Source organism: Arachis stenosperma, chromosome 2 (assembly GCF_014773155.1).
Source record: "Arachis stenosperma cultivar V10309 chromosome 2, arast.V10309.gnm1.PFL2, whole genome shotgun sequence".
NCBI classification, from domain to species: Eukaryota; Viridiplantae; Streptophyta; class Magnoliopsida; order Fabales; family Fabaceae; genus Arachis; species Arachis stenosperma.
In genome coordinates this window covers 120,282,423-120,301,781 of record NC_080378.1, presented here as the reverse complement: position 1 = coordinate 120,301,781, position 19,359 = coordinate 120,282,423, and the positions used below count along the sequence as shown (strand labels likewise).

Here is a 19,359-nt window from a genome sequence, read left to right as displayed (position 1 = left end):
GCCCACACACAAATCGGTGGCACCGATTTCATACCCACCATCATCCCCTTCCACAAATCGGTCCCACCGATTTTCTTCATGTCTCACTCAAATCGGTGCCACCGATTTCCCCTATACCTCAAATCGGTGCCACCGATTTCTTCCCCCTAAATGCCAAAAACTCACCGCCGCCATACCAGTGTAAATAACCCTAAATCATCATATCCCCGCATAACACACACCCTAACACCATATCTAAAAAAATCAGCCTTTTCTATCACCAAAGATTTATTTTTATAATATTTTCATTATTATTTAAGTTATACAACATTAATATATATTTTCTATATTTTGTAAAAATTTACCATTAAATTAGTTTATATTATAATTTACCGAAATAGTTATTGATCTTGAAATTCATTTGAAAGTTGAAATTGCAGTGACCAGAATTTATCACTGGATTTATGGTTTTTGTATTTTTGTTGAATTGGCACATTATTGCAGGGTGATAGTTAGTGACCCCACAAAAAGGAGTACTCGTATGGCTCCTATAATATGAGTTTTCATCAACCAAATGAAAGCGAAATAATTTGGATTGTTGATATGGTAAATTTGACACTTTTTAAGTTTGATATTAGACAGGTATTTTTCTAATTTTTCTAATTTTTTTAATTTCAATTCTTTTACTTAAATTTTTTCCAATTTGAAAAAAAAAAATATATAATAAAGTGGATGTGTATGTGAGTTACTGTTTATTATTATTGTTTATGCGAAGATGTCAGATATCATCAAAATGTGAACAGCGACACTTTATTGATGTTGGTCCCATGCTTTTTCAACTTGTTCACAGTTCATATGAGTATGATAAATCTCTTTCACCACATTATTCTAATTAACAGCTAGGTTTATATATATATATATTATTTGGAACAATTGCTTAAATCAATCTGACATTTTTAATATGAAATATTTTAATTTTTTTTACTTTTAAAATACACAAAATAATTTTTAATATTTATTTTTAATAGACAATACAATTTTTTATCAATTAATTAATTTGTTTAGCTAAAATTACTATTTTAAATTTTTTTAAGAAATTATTTTGGTATTTTTTAATTTTTTAGAAAATATTATGTATTTCACTCTTCTAATTAAATTGGCAGAAGATTGTATTGTTGAATAAAAATAAATATTAAAAATTATTTTGTGTATTTTAAAATTTAAAAAATTAAAATATTTAATTTTAAGAATTTTAAGGCTGATTTGAATAATTGTTTTATTTTTTTATATATAGAAATAAAAATTAATTTTTTACGTAAAATTTAGAAGATTAATATAAAATTATAATAATATTTAAAATATAAAATCATTTTATTTAGTAAAATATTTTAGAATTAGTTAAATTATTTAAAATTGTAATATCGAATAATTTTAATAATTTTTAATTACATCGAGATTCTATGTATAGCTGTAAAAATAGCTAGTGTTTGGGGCATTTGGTAGCTAGCTTAATTTAGTTTAGTTTAGTTTGCATCTTATTAATATCATATACCACAACAAGAAAAAGCCTTGATGCGTTCATTTTTTATTAGGTAAGTTTTATGATGCTTTTGTTATGGTGTCTAAATTGTCTAACTTATCTTTTAAAATAAAATATAAATCATGTAAAATTTATTAAATATTATTTATTTACTTTTTTTAGTAACTTAGATATAATATGATAGGCACTATAGCGTTCATCTTCTTATTATTACTGTCACAATAAAAACTGTTATTAGTAAATTTCCAGCAGTCTACATTTATTTTAAAGTATCACAAAAATATTAAAAGAAACCATGATATCTTTTTTTTTATACACTAATTAGATCTAAAAGATGGAAGGAAGAAACTCCCCGGAAGAAGACAATTTAATATAAATAATTGTGATTGTAATCATATTGTGTCGGTAATGAATCTATTTTATTTTTCATTTTTTATTATTTTCTTATATTTTGCTATTTATTTTGTACCACAAACCATAAATCTCCACAAATTTATGCATACACATGTGTGGTGAGAGTAGGTAATAACAATTTTTTGGTACCGGATGGTAGATATTGATAGATAAATGGACCCAAAACAAGACGATGAGGGCATGTAATAAATTAATTTCATTTATTTAGAGGGAAAATAATTCAAAGGTAGGAGGGAGGATTCTCACTTTACCATTTTAGAAGAATAGTCCCTATATGTAGAGATTTCAAATCCTTTATGTGTGAATCATTTATTAATCTTTTAATCACTCTTAAAGTTCAATGTTGACATAATTATAAAGTGTGAAATTAATTAAGTGTGAAGTTAATTAGTTTTACACTAAAAAATGAAAAAAAATCATTTTAAGAAAAAATAAAAAATAGCCACCTTCTTATATATTTAAGATTTTTTATTTTAATAAATAAAATAAATGTAATATTTACCAAAATAAATAATTTTATGAGTATTTACCAATTTAAATTCTCTTGCCATATCTCGTTTACAGTGTAAACGAGATGACATTGCGTACATCTCGTTTACAGTGTAAACGAGATATACAAGTGTCACGCTGATGTGCCAGTAAACGAGATATACGCAATGTCATCTTGTTTACACTGTAAACGAAATATGGCAAAAAAATTTAAATCGGTAAATACTCATAAAATTATTTATTTTAGTAAATATTATATTTATTATATTTATTAAAATAAAAAATCCTATATATTTATATATGAATAGAATAGTAAAGGTCACATTACTAACCAACTTATAGAGAGTAAAGTTCTGATATCTTAATTCTTTTTAACAAATTCTAAAACTTAATTAATAGTACAACTTTTAATTTTGTATATAATTTCTACTAAACGATAGAGAATTCTTATTTAATTTAACTTTACATGTTACATGTACAATATTTGAGAAATAAAGATTAAAGAAGTTGGCACATGTAGGTGGTCAAAATTCAAAATAGTAAATGAATATTGGTGAACCTTTAATATATAGTGGCAGTTTTTCCGTCGCCAATTTATTGAATGAAAATTTTTTCTTGTTTGTCTTTGTAAGAGTTTGACTAAGCCTTTTCCTTTCTAAAGTAAACTTAATATTTTATTAAATAAGTTAGATCCTCTGTATCAACTTCTCAACCGAGCTAGCTAGCTACCCATTATTTGTTATTAATTAGTAAATAAAGTAAAAATATCAAGATTTTTAATTAATATTGTATAGCTTTAAAGTACATTAATTCTTTTTTTTAGATTTGAATTTATATTAAATAATTAAGAAATTAAACATAAAAAGTAGATGTGACTACGCATATCATCTATCCTAAAGCATACGATGATATATGAATAAACATAAATATTATGTATACGCTAAAAAATCAATCGCTAAATTAATTATTATATATTTTTATATAATATTATGTATAATTTTATTTTATTGAGTAAAGTATTATTTTTGTCTCTAATATTTGGAGTAAGTTTTAAAATTGTTTCTAACATTTTAATCGTTTTATTTAAGTCCCTGACGTTTCAAAATTGGCTCAATGTTATCCTGTCGTTAGAAATCCGTTAACAGAATTGACGGTAGGACAAAATTGAGACAATTTTAAAACATTAAAGACTTAAATAGAACGAAAACGTTAGGGACAAAAACAATGCATAAAAATAAGTTTTAATTTTTTACTGTATATAATATTTAATTATTTTTTAATCACATATAAGTAAATTACATTTAATCACACTACTTTCATTCTAAATAATTTTTTTTATATTTTTATATTAACTTATAACTTTAAATGTAAAATTATAAAAAAATAAATTTATTTAGAATAAAAGTAACGTGATTAAGTGTAATTTACTTATATATAATTAAAAAATAATTGAATAGTATATACAGTAAAAAATTGATATTATTGAAGAATAAAACTAAAATCTATTTTTATGTATCGTTTTTGTCTCCAACATTTTCGTCTTATATATGTCTCTGACGTTTTAAAATCATCTAAATTTTGTCCCGCTGTTAATTCTGTTAACGGATCTCTAACAACTGAACAATATTAAGTCAATTTTAAAATATTAAAGACTTAAATATGACGATTAAAATGTTAAGAACAACTTTAAAACTTATCCTAAACATTAAGAATAAAAACAATATTTTATATTATTTTATTTTAATATATATTTTAATATCCACTTAATATAGTTGTCGAATAAAATATCTCATTCCACCATCCCAATCATGTTGGAAGTTAGGTCATTTACGCCTAGATTTTTCCTTGTCGAATCATTTAGAATCTTCTTAAGTTTTCTCTTATATCTAATTATTGGACTATATATATCTCCTGTGTGATTTACCCTCTTCACCAAATAATGTTCTTCTGATTTTCTCTTGATTTGTCAATCACTAGTACTTAGCACAATCTCATCAAAATCTTTTTAGCAATATATAAACGTCATTTATCCTTTTTCTTTCATCTTATTATTTCTTATTCGATCAATTAACATATATAATTACTTATCAATCGAAACATTTTCATGTCGGCCATACTAAACTTATGCTTATATCTTTTGTTATATATAATACTTATTCCATTTAACATACTAACTAGTCTGATTAACTTTTTTTATGAATTTCTTTTTAAGTTGGTGAGACTGCATTTATTTATAAATACAAAATTTTGAAATAAAGATATAAAGATACAAAATTATATTTAATAAATAAGATATAAATAAAAATATTATGTTTAAAAATATTAAATTAGTGTATTTTATGTTTATAAAAAAATAAACAAAAATAATACATAAAATATATTTTATTTTATTTTTTATTATTTTTGTTAATTTTTTATAATTATATTTTGTATTATTATATTTTTTTCAAATTTTTTGAATGAAAAAAAAAAGAGAATAAATTATGTTTTTATAATTTATTCTAATTTATCACCAAACAAAATACAAAAACACTAATTTTTATATCTCTATCATTTATATCTTATTCACTGTGTCTTATCTTATATATTCTCAAAACTAAATACAACTTTGAAATTCAATGAGCATCTAGTATGTCACACTAGAAACCAAATTAAAATACATTAAAATAACTCAATGTACAATTTATCAATTTAGTTTACACTTATTTACATATTGATTGACATGAACAATTTTAGACCATCATAAATTGAATAAAATCTTAATGATTATTAGGGAGATAATAATAATCAAATGAGACAAATTCATTTGAACAAAAAGGGATCAACTAACCAATGTAAAAAAAGTGAGAATGAAGAATGGTGAAATCAAATCAACTCAAACAACCTAATATATATAAAAAAAAAAACATCATGGATTTCTAGTAAAGGATGTCCACAATGCAACTATGCAAGTTCACATGGGTGTGAACCTAACTTTTTTGGAAAAGGATGTGTATGGGGGGCTTCTCTTTAAAGCCAAGGAAAGAAGAAGGTACAAAGACTTAGAAATTAGAAAGCAACCATATATATATATGCTTCTTCAACCCCCTCCAAAAAAAAAACAAGGACTATAACTTGTTCAACTTTGGAAAGCAACTATGCCTAACTTTATGACCATTTGCCACTCTTTTTAGCTATGAAGCTTTTAGTTCTCCTGGTCACAGTGTGACCACATATCTGACCCAATTGAAAATGTAACTAGGGTTTGTGGTCCTCCATTCTACATCTATGAGTGCATGTCTCATTCATTGTCACACAAACATAAATTATGCTGCCAAACATAATTATTATGATTTTAGTTAGGCCATTCTATATATATATCTATATATATAGAACATTTAAGTGAATTATCTTCTATATAAGAATTGGGTGATATTTTTTAATTTTATTTATAATTTTATATGAAATATTGTTATGTCATTGATCATAGGACAATTATTTTGTTTTACATTATTATATCCTCTAATAGTTAGAATTAGTATAGGAAAATACCTTTTAATAGGTAATATATATTAGCCATTTTTATTATAAAATTATTTTTAATCTTTTTTTTTTTAAAGTTTAGGATTAGGATTTAAAATGTAAAATTAAATTTTTTAAAAATTAATTGATATTAGCCAAAAAAATTAACTCTCAAATTATTCTGTTGATCCCTATAAATTTACTAAATTCATATTTAAGTCCTTATACTTTTTTTTTCAATTGGGTTCCTACTCTACTTTTAGTTTTATAATTAGATATTTTTTATTGTAAAAAATGTTAGAATTAACTGAATATTTTTTTACGAATTGAAGATATTGATAATTAAAAATCTAACTATATATTTAATCGCATATATTTTTAAAAAATATTGTATTAATTTTAACGTTTTTTATATAAAAAAACTTAATTATAAAATTTAAAATATAATTAAAAAAAATAAAAACCAACAAAATAATTAAACCTAATATTTTTTTACTATTCACATTTTCAGAAAGGATGAAAATAATGGCAAGTCAACCTTTATCACAAATGATGTTACTCTTTCTAAAATTATATATAATTTACTTTGAGCACCAGAAATTTGATATGATTCCAACATAATTAATAAAGTTATGATGATGAAGCGTGTGTATGTATGTGTAGTATAAATTAAAGAAGCCAAACACATATTCTAATGAAAGAAAATTAAATGTCCTCCAAATATTGGATGTACATATACATAGATATCATATGAAACATTGTTTAATGATGAAAGAATAATGAGTGGATTTCTTTTCTTAAAAAAAATGGCGTCTGTCACACTAAGAGAATAATAATGTTAGATATGAGTATATCAATAACCTTGATTTATAAACAATTAATGAATCTCTTAAAAAAAAGAAGATAGTAACACAAAACAAAAATAAGGTGAAGACAAGTGTGGACAACAATTTTGGTGTTTAGTTTAAGAAAGCTACCATTCTTTCGAGTGATGCCTAAGCATGGAATGCATGCCATGGAGGATGGAGCCACCGACAAAGTCAATAATTAATCTTACATATACTTTCAATATTTGCGGCGGTTATTATGTAGTTTGCACTTGTAAACTTCCGTTCACTCTTTTTTTTTTAACTAACTAAAAAAAATATCAATGTGGTAATTAATAAGTATTTTGTTTTCTTAATCAAATATTTTAGGTTTGGATTTTAAAAATGAGAAAAATTATCACCAGGAAACTCTAATTTTTTTTATAAAACTTCTATTAATAAGTCGGATAAACTTAGTCAGATTCTTAATAATATGATTTATATATAGGTAGTCTACTGAAATTAAAAATAAAAATATTTAAAATTTTAACAAGATATAAACTTAAGACGCTTTTTTTTTCTATGATCTTAAATTTAAATTTTTTAAAATAGAAAAATAATTAGAATAAAGTATACTTTTTGCTCTTAATATTTGTAATTTTCTTTAAAAATATTCTTAATATTTAATTGTATTTAATTCCTCTGAATGTTAATTCAATCTAAAATATTAAGAACAAAATTGAAAATATTTGGAATAATTTTGAAATAATCGAAAATGTTAAGGATAAAATTGAATCAATCGAAAAGGCTAGAGACAAAATTGAATGAAATTAAATGTTAGGAGTATTTAATTAAAAAAATACAAATATTAAGGATAAAAAATATAATTTATCCGAAAAATTATTATTAATTGTTTATAAACTTTAAGCCAAATTAGTCGAATTCTGCATAATACAATCTAATTTATCAAGAAACTTATGGAAGTTAAATGAAGTTGCTTAAAAAAAGTTGGTTTTTTATTTTAGTTTTTCACGGTATCTCCGTTTAAGGAGTTTAAATAAAGTTGCTAATAAATTGTTACATACACAAGATAAAATTCAACATTTATTTAAGCAAGCGAATCAGTTAACCACTACAATAATCCAAATTGATTAATGTCTCTATTTTATTGATTAGATTGTACTAATTTATTTTAGTTTAGTATTATTTTTCATTGTCTAAAAAAAATCTATTTTATCAAAAAAGATATATTGAGAAGAGGCAAGAGACTGCTACCAAGAATATATGAAATGATAAGGTTTTTAATTAGTATGTTTTTACTTTTTAGTATCATTGGAGTACTTTCGTTTATTCTTAAACTTTTCCTGCTTTATTTCTCCTGTTCAGAAAAATCAAAAGAGAAACAGTTAAAAAACTGTTATGGAGTAAGATGGATTAGTTCTTCAATCTAATCATATTCTTTTTCCATGGTTCGTTTAGATTAGACATTAGTGTACATTGTGTGTTGAATTGACATATTGTATCCGATGAAGAGACATGAAATGAATCATGAGTTTTTTTATTATTAATTTTTTGGCCGGTAATCAATTAATCAATTGATTTTTGTTCTTTATGGCAACTAGCCACATCTTTGATTCATAATTTTTTTTGGTTTATTCATAAATTTTTAAGTTGATATTTTTGGAAATAATTTTATGCGCTTGAGTTTTTGGTTTTTTTTCGGTGATGAGTTTTTGGTTAAATTGAAACAGATTACGTCTTTGTGGACTCGATAGCCTGATTCTGGCCCAATAAGATTCTTGTTCCAAAAATCCGGCGAATGACTATCTTAACTATTGAAAGGGGCCCAATTTCCAAAAAGGGCCCAAAAACTGAAATTAAAAAAGGTTGACATGAATAGTATATTTAACCCAAAAAAAAACCCCAAATATTTGTCAAAAATAGTACACATATTAATTTATATATTTTTACTAAAACAATCAAACTTATCATATATAATAAAATAATAAAACCAAGAACATACTAATAATCAATTTTATTATAATAATATAATAAAATTTTGCATGAAATATCAAATATATGTTTTTTATATGATGATTAATTAGTTACTCATTTTTTTATGTATAATGATTGAAACATCACTACTCTTCTCTTTCTATCACCCTTCTCTTTTTTTTCTTGGCATCCCTACTCTTTTTGTTATTATTTTTTGTTTGTTCTTTTGTTGTTTTTGTCTCTAGAGATTTAGATCTGAGATCCAGGTCTAAATTAAACAACTCTTTTGTGATATTTTTCTCTCCATATGTGGTGTATTGGCTTCTCTATGGGTGTTTAGTGATATTTTCACAAGTTCGAGATGAAGATAAAATGATGACCTTTTATTTATAAAAATATTTACCATTTTAAAAAATATTTAGACCAATTTTAAAATAAAGAGAAGATAAATTTTTATACTGTAGTATTTACCGTAAACATTTGAAAACAAAAGAGATTATAACAAATTTTTGTTTTTTTTTTTTATAAGAATTTTTGTAATTGAATTTTGTGCCTCTTTTTAAATAATAATACAATATAAAATTTATCTATTTTTTTTGTTTAATTTCAGATCTAATATTTTTCTGTAATATGCAACTGCAGACTATTTTTTTAATTGAAAGTTTGCTTCTATCAAATAAAAATGATTGAATATTATTAAAAGGAGGAGAAGAAAGCATTGTGATCACGGATGACGTCAAGAAAGTCAACTTTTCTGACCTTGTAGAAGTTTCAGTCTAATACACATTCCCTTGACCAGGGACGGATCCAAAAATGATATTATGGGGGGCCAAAAATACATATAATATTAAAAATTATGTAAAAAAATTATATAATATAAAATTTATTATAAAAATATACCGACAGAAAATATATTTTAAAATAAAAAAAATATGTGTATACTTTTTATTAACGAATCTTCGTATCATAAAATTCACCAATAATAGAATTTGTGTCAAATTTTTCAGTAATTTTCTTTTCAATATAACTAAAAAATAATTAGTAAGAAATTCATCTTTTATTTGTTTCTAAGTTATTTTTCACAATATTCATAGTTGAAAAATATCTCTTAATTGTAGTCGTTGAAACAGAGAAAATTAATATCAAATGAATAAAAAAAGACGGCCACAAGAAGAAAAAGAATTCACTTTATGAGATTTAAAATTTTTTATTTAATTAAAAAATATTAGTAATAATATCTTTTTCAGATTTCTTTAATATTGTTACTTACTTTGTAGATATTAAAAATTATTAATATTTAAATTAGACTGAACTCTTATTTATACTAGACAAAATAATAAATAATTTTTTTAAAAAAATTAAATTATATATAATAACTTATTACTATTAAAAAAAGTTGGGGGGCTGAGGCCGCCACTCGCCGCCCTTTATGTCCGTCCCTGCCCTTGACCACTCTCCATTTAACATGGCTCAATAGAATACAATGAGGATACAAAGTTACTTATATAACCAAGTCACCATGTTAAATCAAAATATTAATGCAGCTTACAGAACAAAATGACAATAATAAATGGACCCATTCATAAACCAGCTTTCTTTCTCTCTCTCTCTCTTTTTTTTTTTATTGTTAATAATATTTGTTTTAGTGTGAGTGAATGAACCTGGACGTTATGACATGCGGAAAGCTGTTCCCTGCACTAGCTTATTCATTGCTATTAATAACTTTTGATATTCATTATTTAAAATAATTATAAAATTATATCTAATTTCCCCAAAAATTCTAGACCAATATGAAAAGGAAATGATTCTATATGAATAGAGAATTAAATTTATTTTATTTATTTATTTATTTATTGAATTGGATAGTGCCACGGTGAAGGCCTCCCCTGCGGTTCCCCGTGGTGGTTAATACCAACGGCCAACGAATGGTGCCACGTCAGCTCGATTCCTTTCACACTCTGTGAATTCCCAAACTACCCTCCTCAGAACCCAATATATAATACGAATGACCAATCACATTTCCGCTTATCATCGCTGAGAAGGCGAAAAAGAAAGAAAGAAAAAAACGAACAGAAAATCTGAAACTGTAGCGATCCACAATGGCGAAGACCTTCAAGTACGTTATCCTCGGTGGAGGTGTGCTGCTGTAAGTTCCATTTCTTCAATCTACTATTATTGCTTCTTAATTGTAGTTGTCGACTCGTGTTGGAATTTTAGCTGATCTGTGTAATTTGAACTTGAATCTGAGTTTTACACTTTTACTGATTTGAATCGGAAGAAGAAGATTCTAGACTTAATATCTATATGCAGTGCTTAGTGATTACGGATATAGCGAAGTAGTGAATTCACTTTATGCTTTATTAGATATTTTTTCTCATTAGAACTGTTGAGATTGGATGAGATGTGATATGATGTGATGCGATGAAACTTTTGAAATTAGTGTGGATCTTTTTTCTGAAAAAGATTCTTCTTATGTCTGTCTGTTTTAATCTACTAAGTGAGACAATTTTGTTATGGAATTGTTAGCTGCATCAGCTCGAAATTTAGGCATGGCTATCAAAACTTAGTGCGAGTAGTTCAGCACTATTATTTCACTACTTTCCCCTGAGAAATTTGGTAAAACTCAAAAAGAGAAAAAGAAAAAAGCGCTATATAATTTATTTTCACTTGAATTCCGTTTTATTTTCTGTTTTCGGATTGTGGAGTTGATATCATTTCGTAATTTCAGGGTTATGCAGCAAGGGAATTTGCTAAACAGGGACTTAAGCCTGGGGAGCTGGCAATCATATCCAAAGAAGCGGTATCTTATGTTTTCAACTGCACATTGCATCTCATACATCGATGTTTAGAATAGTGTGGTTTTCTCATTTGCGATTCCTTCTCTTTTTTAGATGGATGAAATGTTTGTGGAATATATACATATATATTTCTTTTCTTGTTATACATTTTGTAAATTGATACATCATGGACCTCTAAGTCAGGAGTTAAATATTACTTATTCCTTGTGGTTTTATATGTTCTAATAGAAATGATTTTCCTTTTAACTTACAAAACAAATTTACTAGAAGGTGCAATTTTTCTTTTGAATTATGACAAATGGTGAAGGAAGCAATATACATATTATTTTCTAGTATATCCTTCCTTAAGTGCTTTCTATACATTTTGTCTTAATACATGTTCCCTTGTTTTTCTTTTTGTATTTTCTGTAGGTAGCACCTTATGAACGTCCTGCACTAAGCAAGGCTTACCTTTTTCCTGAGTGTAAGTTGTGATATTCTCTCTCCCTCTTTGCCTGATATGCTATAATTATCTTGATGTGACAATTGGATTTTGCAGCCCCTGCTAGACTTCCTGGTTTCCATGTTTGTGTTGGAAGTGGAGGAGAAAGATTGCTTCCTGAGTGGTACAATGAGAAAGGTGATTGTTACGTTTGGTTCAGCACAATTATTGAATATTTTAAGGATAGCTAGGCTCTCATGCTAAGTGAAAACAAGAGTAAACTAGAAAAATGGTCCTTAACAATGATTTTCCAAATGCAAATTTAAATGTTTGATTGCAGGTATAGAGTTGATTCTTAGCACAGAAATAGTGAAAGCAGACCTTGCTGCAAAATCTCTGACAAGTGCAGGAGGAGAAACGTTCAGTTACCAGATTTTGTTGATTGCAACCGGCTCAACTGTAAGAATCCTTGAGGATATTAGAGGATATGTATTGCATTATACTCATTTCTTCATTTTTTGTTTTTCGTCTTGCTAATACTTTGTATTTGTTGCAGGTGATAAGGTTGAGTGATTTTGGTGTTGAAGGAGCTGATGCCAAAAACATCTTTTACTTGAGGGAAGTTGATGATGCTGATAAACTATACGAAGCAATTAAAGCAAAGAAGAACGGCAAAGCTGTGGTTGTTGGAGGTGGATACATTGGTCTGGAGCTTAGTGCAGTGTTGAGACTCAACAATCTTGATGTTACCATGGTCTACCCAGAGCCTTGGTGTAGTAAGTAGATAGTTATAACTTGTTCTTTTCACACCATACCGTTTTATCCTTCTTTATATGTTTTTAAAGAAGTGCATTATAATCTGATGTTGCAGTGCCAAGACTTTTTACATCTGGCATAGCTGCTTTCTACGAGGGATACTATGCGAAAAAAGGGGTCAATATTATTAAAGGAACGGTTGCCGTTGGATTCACTGCAAATTCTGACGGAGAGGTATGATTGAACTCTTAATCTCAATATGCTACTGATGGGATTTCCTTTTAAATTTCAAATCAAGCTTGACATTCTTTCAATCCACCATTCAGGTGAAAGAAGTCAAACTAAAGGATGGCAGGGTCCTGGAAGCTGATATCGTTGTTGTTGGTGTTGGAGGGAGGCCACAAACAGCCTTATTCAAAGGACAGGTTGAAGAAGAGAAGGGTGGAATCAAGGTTAGTCATACCATATCCATTTCTTAATTGATATTGAATCTTTCATTGTTGGTGATAATGTCTTTTGTTGCCGCTGCAGACGGATGCTTCCTTCAAGACCAGTGTTCCTAATGTATACGCCGTTGGTGATGTTGCTACTTTTCCCTTAAAATTATATAATGAGTTGAGAAGAGTTGAACATGTCGATCATTCTCGCAAATCAGCTGAACAAGCTGCAAAGGTGAGAAAAAACTTCTAAAAAATGTTTGATCACTATGGCATTCAGTTTTGAAAACATGTGTTGGTTTCCAAAGCTACTCAGTAGATCAGTACCCAAATGGACATTTATTTTTTTCATGAACTATTCTTGCCTACACTGTCTCATTTTGAGTAACATGTTTGATGTAGGCCATCAAAGCTGCCGAAGAAGGGAAAACAGTTGAGGAGTATGATTACCTTCCATACTTCTATTCGCGCTCGTTTGAACTGTCTTGGCAGTTCTACGGTGACAACGTAGGTGACACCGTGCTATTTGGAGACAGCAGCCCGGAGTCATCTAAGCCGAAGTTTGGGTCATACTGGATTAAAGATGGGAAAGTCGTCGGCGCCTTTTTGGAGAGTGGAACCCCTGAGGAGAACCAGGCTATTGCCAAAGTAGCAAGGGTGCAACCTCCAGTTCAGGATGTGGACCAACTTGCGAGTGAAGGTCTTTCCTTTGCTAGTAAAATATAGAGCTTTTGTTTAGAATGATACAACTCAAGGGTGATTGCATAGAATAAATTTCTGTACTGACTTCATTTTACTTTGGGTTTATGCGATTGTGTCATAGAGGAACCTTTTTATGTTTTATTTGATTTCTTATGAGATTGCAATGGATATCCCTTATTTCTGTGTTATTATTTATGTTTACAGTACTTGATATATACATCTATGTTAGAATTATCCCCTCTAAAACAAAACTGAAAACGAATTTTGTTTTAACTTTTAAGAACATGCTGTTTGCTGATTGTAAACTTAAAGGTAAATTCTATCGCACCGCTATAAGACCGGCTATGCTGTATGGTACGGAGTGTTGGGCGGCTAAAGGGGAGCACGAACATAAGCTGAGTGTGGCAGAGATGAAGATGTTGAGATGGATGAGTGGTCATACGCGATTGGATAAAATAAGGAATGAAGATATAAGGGAGAGAGTTGGAGTAGCACCCATTGTGGAAAAGATGGTTGAATCGCGTCTCAAGTGGTTTGGACATGTGGGAAGAAGACCGATAGAACATCCAGTCAGGAGGGTGGATGAGATGGAAGATGGACAAAGAGCGAAAGGCAGAGGAAGACCTAAGAAGACCATCCGTGAGGTGGTCAAACGAGATCTACATGTAAACGGTCTCTCTGTAGACATGATACATGACAGAGCACAATGACGTGGTTTGATTCATGTAGCCGACCCCACTTAGTGGGACAAGGCTTTGTTGTTGTTGTTGTTTGCTGTTTGCTGATTGTGGGGCCATTCTTGAGAATGTTTGCATGGGGATTTTGGTTCCTATGTTTAAAACTAGGTATCAAAGGGCATCAACATGTGAAATATTCCCCTGAATTATTAGTTGGTTTAATTATTATAATTTCACCGAATTTTTAATTAGGTTGTTATATATTGTATTAAATTTTGTAATTAAATTTTTATCATGACAAAAATGTTAAAATTAATATAATATTTTGTTAAACTATATAAAATATTCAATCAAATGTTAAACATATTCATTTTGTTTAACAGAATATTCTATTAATTTTAATATGATATAGTCTTAATCAAAAAAAAAAATGTAAAAGCTTAAATTAAAAATTCAGTAAAATTATAGGAATCGACATAATAATTAATCCTTATTAGTTAGTACCATCTCAGGTTCTTATTGCTTTTTAACATGGTCAAGGAGCATCGTTTTCGTTTTCTTTTTACTTTTTTTTTTGTCTCTTCTACCCAAAAACACACAAGACATGTCTATACTCTATAGTAAGAAAGGTAATAACCAATAAATTCCTTTCTCAATGATCAAAACGTAATTCCATAGCATGAAGAAACTAAATTAAGACAAGATTGGAATTAATAGGCACTACAATCTACATTACTTATTTAGAATAGAATTATGATAAACTAAGCAGCAGCTCTAGAGTAAATTGAGAGTATGTTCTGGAAAAATGCCATTAATCGAAGAGACTGAAACCCATATCCTGCATTATTAAAAAAGAAATTAAGATGAAGGATCAGAGACTATAATATAAAATGAAACAACAGAGATGTAGTTGTTGGAAACTAGAAACTTACATCATCGGATTCCTCTTTTTCCTCCACCTTTTCTTCTTTCTTAGCTGGAGCAGCTGCCGGAGCAGCAGCAGCAGCACCTCCTCCTCCGGCAGGAGCAGCGGCAACAGCGACACCACCACCACCACCGGAAGGCACAGAGGCTAACTGTTCCCTGCCGGCAGCAATAACCTCAGTTATATCCTTCCCTTTCAGCTGAGACATCAACAGTTCAATCATATTATCCTCTGCTTCTGCTCCAACTGCATATTACCAAAATTATGAAAATGAAAGTTAAATTTTGATGACATGATAATATATGCATATATTTATATAAAAGTAGTTAATCCTGCATGTAAATTAAATTCAAGTTACAAATTATGAAAATGAAAGTTAAATTTTGATGACATGATAATATATGATCATATATTTATGTAAAAGTAGTTAAATCCTGCATGTAAATTAAATTCAAGTTACAAATTATTTTTTTTAATGACAATTGACTACTATTTCACCCCATATTGCATGCAATAACTATTAACATTAATTAAACAACAACAATGCATATTCCATTAAACATTTAACATTAATTAACCATATCAGATTTTGTAACTAAGTACCTGCAAAACGAATATCCCTAATATCCTTAATACTTGACTGAATATTTTGTATAGTTTAACAGAATATTTCGTAGAGATTTAGTTATAAAATCTGATATAGTATAGAGACCCTAAAAAAAATATAGACCTAATTGAAAATTTTAAAAAAATTATAGGAAACAGAGTAATTAAACCATTAAACAACAACAATGCATATCACAAAGTAAGCTACATGAATCAAATGAAATGAAACCACACAACAGCTTATATTGTAATCAATCCATTGAAATGAAAAAACTTTAACAATAGGGATAATTTTTTTTTTAATGGAAGTAATATTATGAATTTATAGTGATAGAGATAGGAGAATGGAACCAGAGCCAAGGATGCCCTTGATGTCTTTAGCAGAAGGGTTTTTGTTGCCTCCAAGAACAGCAAGCAAATATGCAGCGATCACCTTCATTTTCCTGTCAGTAAAAAATCCCACATCAAATTAAATTAATCAAAAAATCGTTAACAACAATGATATAACATTACCTAGCTCAAACACTATAACTACTATACAACTTCTATTTAATTTATTTATTGTAACAACATTTCAGCAATGGCCAAAATTAACTACGGAGAAGGGAAAAGAAGAATAAGAACCTGCGATGGCGAAGATTCTAATGGCGAGTTCAAACTTGAAACTCAATGTAACACAGATTCTGTTCCAGTTTCTCTTACGTCACTCTACGTAGCAATAGGTTTTGGTAGTTGCACTAGGGTTCGTTTTATTAGGAACAGAAAAGAAAATTAAAAATGAATTTAGAAGTTATCCATGGGCTTCTTATTGGGCCAATTTGACCAAGTCTGGGCCCATATATGACATCTCTTGTATTCTGAATGGGCCTCCTTCAAATCCTAGGGATAATTCTTAGATATAAAAAAAAAAAGAGATGTATATAATTACTAATTAGTAACCAATTAAGATTAGTTAAAAACTTAAAATAATAGATATTACGTTGGTTTCTAAACCATAAATTTTGAGTTGGTATTTTAATTAGGAATAAAATATTAAAATCTAATATTAGTATATTAGTTAATAAATATAGTTAGAATGAAACCAATTACTTGCTAACTAATACTGCCTTTTATACCATTTTATTAAGGTTTTTCATTTTCTTAATTTTTTTTCTTTATTTTCTAATAATTATGATGAATTTTTACATGGTAAAAAAGTATACAAGTGATCACATGCACCCTTTTATATTGGTATTAAAATGTTACTAACAAGTGATTAATCTCCAAATCTATCACTAATTTACTAATGTTTTTGATAATTTACACATTCACACGACTAGTGTGTTGGCCATGTCAAATACTCAAAATTCAAAACACGAGTGTTGATATTTTAATAAATATATATCTAATGTCCTTGTACGGAATAATAATAATAATAAGCTTGTCTTGTTTAAGTTTATATCTAAATATATTACCCAATAAAGTTTAAGTCCTTTGGTATGTTGACTTATTATTACTGGTTTAGGTTTACTACTCTTGCAAGTTGCACTAATTAATTAATTAATTCATTGCAACAACTCTGATTTTGACCTATCTCCCTTCTTATATTTAGAACAAAACTAGGAATGGCACTACAATTGGTTAACTAATTAATTAATTAATTAATGCAACAAATCTATTAAATTTCTAATGAAACTCACATTTGTGAATAATTAGTTATTAGCATGTTGTCAGATCGAAGAATACTGTAAAAAATAATTAAAAAAATATTTGTGTTAATGAAATAGTTTGAAATAATAAAATATATAATAATATGAAATGAATCCGGAGTTACTTTTGAAATTTACTACCTAACTTACTTAGTAGTTAGTACATAATTGCAAATGAGAAAATACTGATTCTTTTTACAACCAAATTAGAGATATATTAAAATTTGTACTGAAAAATAAATTATACATTAAAATGAATTAAATTACATATATATATTTATATATAAATATATAATGATTGATTTTTGTCATTTTGTGTATATTTAATATTTTTAGTATATAAATTAGGATAAAAATTTTATGATTAAGAAGCTGAGATATTTTTAGAAAGGAATGTAATAAGCATTGAATTATACATATGTTAAAAAATATTATATTTATGAATCAATCATCAAATTAATTATTATGTATTTATATATATATTATTTTATATAATTATATTTAAATATATTATATATAAATAATTGATTTAAGAATTATTTTTTTTATACATTTATTTATTAATATATATATTATTGTGGCACTTTAAACTATTAAGTTGCATGAAAAAACGGTAATCCAACGATGTTGTGATGAATTATTAGATACGTTCAGATCACAAAACTAATTTAATTGAATTGAAAGCTGATACTTGATAGTAGACATTAGTGGTTTATGATTTTGCTTAAGGTCACTATCTAACATGTAATGCACATCATTATTATAATATATATTTTAAAAAAAAATTGAAGTCTTCAAATTTCTAGGGCTCTTTCTTTTCTCTTATTTGTCTGTTATAGCCACGTCCTTGTCTTACTTAAGCCCATTTTTCTATGCATTTTTATTAATTATACATTAATACACTATCTTTGTTAAATTCATGAATTTGGAGTATATTCTGATTTCTCAACTTGCATAATTTATGTATTTTATTTATGTATCTACATTGATCATCGAACATTTTTTAATGCATTATTATTTCTGAATTAATGTTTTCAGAAATAAAATTGTATTATATATTCATATACATTATTACTAAAAAATTATCTTAAATTAGCAATGGTACTATTCAAATTTCTAATATTATTGATCATAAATATAATTCAGTTAAGTTACAATTGATCACATCACTAACCGAAGAGTCCCCATTATTTTTGCGAAATTGCTTTTGTTTTGAATATGATATGACTTGGTGAATTATTTATCTTGTTGGAAAAGCATTTTTTCTTTTTTGTTTTATTGCAACCGCATCTTGTTACTCTGAGTGACTAAAAGATAGAGATTAATAAAAGATAGAAATTAAAATAAATTTTTATATTATATTTGATGTAAAAAATAATAGACTAAGTTATATTTTAGTATTATATTTGATTTAAAATAAATATAAAAATTAAAGAGTAAATTTAAAATTTAAAAAATTAAATAAAAATATTTTAAAAAATATTATTAAAATTTTAATTTTTGTCTTTAAAAATTTTAGTTTCATATATTTATACTTTTTAGAAATATTTAAAAGACTAAAATTTTAAATTTTGAGACTGAAAATTTAATTTTCGTCTTTGATCACTAAATATAATATTCCTCAA

The 19,359-nt window shown here is 27.1% G+C and overlaps 2 protein-coding genes across 2 annotated transcripts; one reads left to right on the top strand and one right to left on the bottom strand.

The window, feature by feature from the left end:
• The first annotated feature begins 10,823 nt into the window (after nt 1-10,823).
• Nucleotides 10,824-14,026, top strand: LOC130963635 (monodehydroascorbate reductase-like). Its single transcript, XM_057889741.1, has 11 exons — nt 10,824-10,844; nt 11,272-11,340; nt 11,453-11,524; nt 11,934-11,985; nt 12,061-12,141; nt 12,284-12,402; nt 12,500-12,719; nt 12,815-12,933; nt 13,026-13,151; nt 13,231-13,371; nt 13,539-14,026. Exons 1-11 carry the CDS (start codon nt 10,824-10,826, stop codon nt 13,860-13,862), a joined length of 1,344 nt encoding a protein of 447 aa, XP_057745724.1. The 3' UTR covers nt 13,863-14,026.
• A 1,133-nt stretch (nt 14,027-15,159) lies between these two features.
• Nucleotides 15,160-16,784, bottom strand: LOC130962106 (60S acidic ribosomal protein P2-2-like). Its single transcript, XM_057888199.1, has 4 exons — nt 16,671-16,784; nt 16,398-16,489; nt 15,448-15,686; nt 15,160-15,353 (listed from the first exon to the last, which is right to left on the bottom strand). Exons 2-4 carry the CDS (start codon nt 16,483-16,485, stop codon nt 15,327-15,329), a joined length of 354 nt encoding a protein of 117 aa, XP_057744182.1. The 5' UTR covers nt 16,486-16,489; nt 16,671-16,784; the 3' UTR covers nt 15,160-15,326.
• Between the last annotated feature and the right edge of the window lie 2,575 nt (nt 16,785-19,359).